The 2,028-nt window shown below is 48.5% G+C and overlaps 1 protein-coding gene across 1 annotated transcript; it reads right to left on the bottom strand.

Annotated features, from left to right (window-relative positions):
* Window positions 1-368: 368 nt before the first annotated feature.
* FOXG_22255 (uncharacterized protein) lies at window positions 369-758 on the bottom strand (the record flags this gene model as incomplete). Its single annotated transcript, XM_018402654.1, has 1 exon — window positions 369-758. The coding sequence occupies one exon, from the start codon at window positions 756-758 to the stop codon at window positions 369-371; it is 390 nt and encodes a 129-aa protein (XP_018256536.1).
* Window positions 759-2,028: the final 1,270 nt, after the last annotated feature.

Raw genomic sequence — 2,028 nt, 5'->3', positions numbered from 1 at the left:
TTGATGATTTTGGTGGTGTTGAATGAAGAAGCTGTCTGTCGGGAACTTCACGTACCCCGCAGGTACCCGCAAAATTAGTCAGGAAAAGCGGGGTAAGTGACCTATGGATGCCTTGTGCCACTCAAAGAGATAGGATTCTTGGAGAGTTTAATGCAATAGCTCAGGGGGCCCAATAGGCACACGGGTACCCGTGGGCATTATGTAAACGTGGATATATAACACTACTTTTACAACACAACTACAACGAGAATTAGCTACAGGGCTAAATACAATGCTTGCTGCTCCTCAATATCCTTCTTACATGCTCTCCAAATCTCTCCTGGCCCTCATCTGCCCGAAAAGGGTTATACTACTATCTCATCGGCTACTTAGGCATCAAGACGGTCGTTTTCTGACTTATCCCAGTCAAGATAGGCCATCATCTCTTCTTTGGTCCATTCCCTAGAGCCTATTGGCATCTCACAGCACTTGATCATTTGCTTCCAGTCGAGGCACCAGTCGTAGTCGGCTTTGCTATACCGTAAAGGTAGGCCCGTCGCCTTCCGATACTGTTGGTTAGTCTTGATACTGCTGGGCGGCTGCGCCTTATACCAAGCTTCTCTTACTGCAGTATATCTCTGGTAGATAGCTTGTGGGTCATCATACCGCAGTGCCCGCGCTACTGCTGCCACCGGTGACTCTACTGCTGCCGGACCCTTCGCTGTTGCCGATAACGGTGCCGTTATTGAAGTATTAGCTGTTGCTGGGGGAGCAGCCATCGCTGCTAACGTTTCTGTTGCTGTCGGCGCCTCTATTTCTGCTCGTTGTAAAAGCTCTGCGTGCCGCAGAGGGTATGACTTCGAGGTCATTCTATGACCTATCGCGTGGCACATACTGCATTTAGGCTGCGCCCTTGGTTGTGTTGCTGCCTCAACTGCCTCAAAAGCACTAGGCTCCCGCCGAATGCTTGACTGTGGATTGGCTGTATTATCAGCTATTCGATTAATGGATTGACGAGGCTCAAGCAGTAGTTGAGGACTCCCAGTGCGACTAAGATGCCACTGTCTATGGAAGTGTTCTAGACGAAGGGGTTGGTCCTGCTCTTGTAGCGCCCTGAGCATATAGGCACAAGGGAGACCGTGAAATCGAGAGAATGTGCCGGTACAGGCAGGTAAGTCTTCTTTCAAGAGCAGTTTCCGTTGCTCTTCAACCTTACGTAAAGCCTCATGAGATACCCAGCCACGTATAGCACTATACATAACCCCAGAGAGCTCAATCGGCACACGCAATTGCTGCTTGGCTTGGTTAGATCATAGCTCAGCCAGTTGATTAAGCAATGCATGCTTGCTGGCCCTCCAAGCCTCGAAAAAGATCTAACGTGGACTTCTTTAGGTGGCTCTTCAGGAGCCCGTGAATACCTTCGACCCGCGAGGTAACTACGTTACCAAAATGAGGGCACTGATCAACCCAAGCCTTGACAAGCTTTTCCTTGTAGAGATCGAGCCAATTAGTCTTAATATACCCAACTCCATCGAGATATCGCGGTAGGAAGAGCAAGTCTGGATAAGCCTTAAGGTATGCTAATGATTCTAGATAGGCGAATAATACTGCTGTAACTCAGTCATATGAATCAAGCTGCATCCGGCTCCAGAACCCTTCCTTATCCAGCTGGTTGGCAAAAGCGTGTATAGTGCTCTGGCCCTCACAGAGCTCTCGCTTACTATCTGCAATACAATTATAGATATCTTGCTGGGTTGCAATGGTATTTGAGGTCTGGCGGATATAAGTTCTGATATCCTTTGGCGCTATCCCCGCATTTGTAAGGCTACTGATTGTTATTCTATCCATATCGGACAATATGCGATGCATTGGATGAGCAGACTGGTGCCAGCTTGGTTCATGGTTATGAATAGCGAATCGGCTATCTGGACGATGCCTTAAAGTCCATATAGCCTTATCAAGGCTTTGTTTTGCAAGCACGGAGAACTGGCAGTTGGTGCCTCAAGTGCTGTCTTCCGTCTCCGTTCTGTTGATGCATCTAGAGGGCGA

This window comes from Fusarium oxysporum, chromosome 2 (assembly GCF_000149955.1).
Source record: "Fusarium oxysporum f. sp. lycopersici 4287 chromosome 2, whole genome shotgun sequence".
In the NCBI taxonomy this organism is placed as follows: domain Eukaryota; kingdom Fungi; phylum Ascomycota; class Sordariomycetes; order Hypocreales; family Nectriaceae; genus Fusarium; species Fusarium oxysporum.
This window is presented reverse-complemented; position numbering and strand designations above follow the sequence as displayed.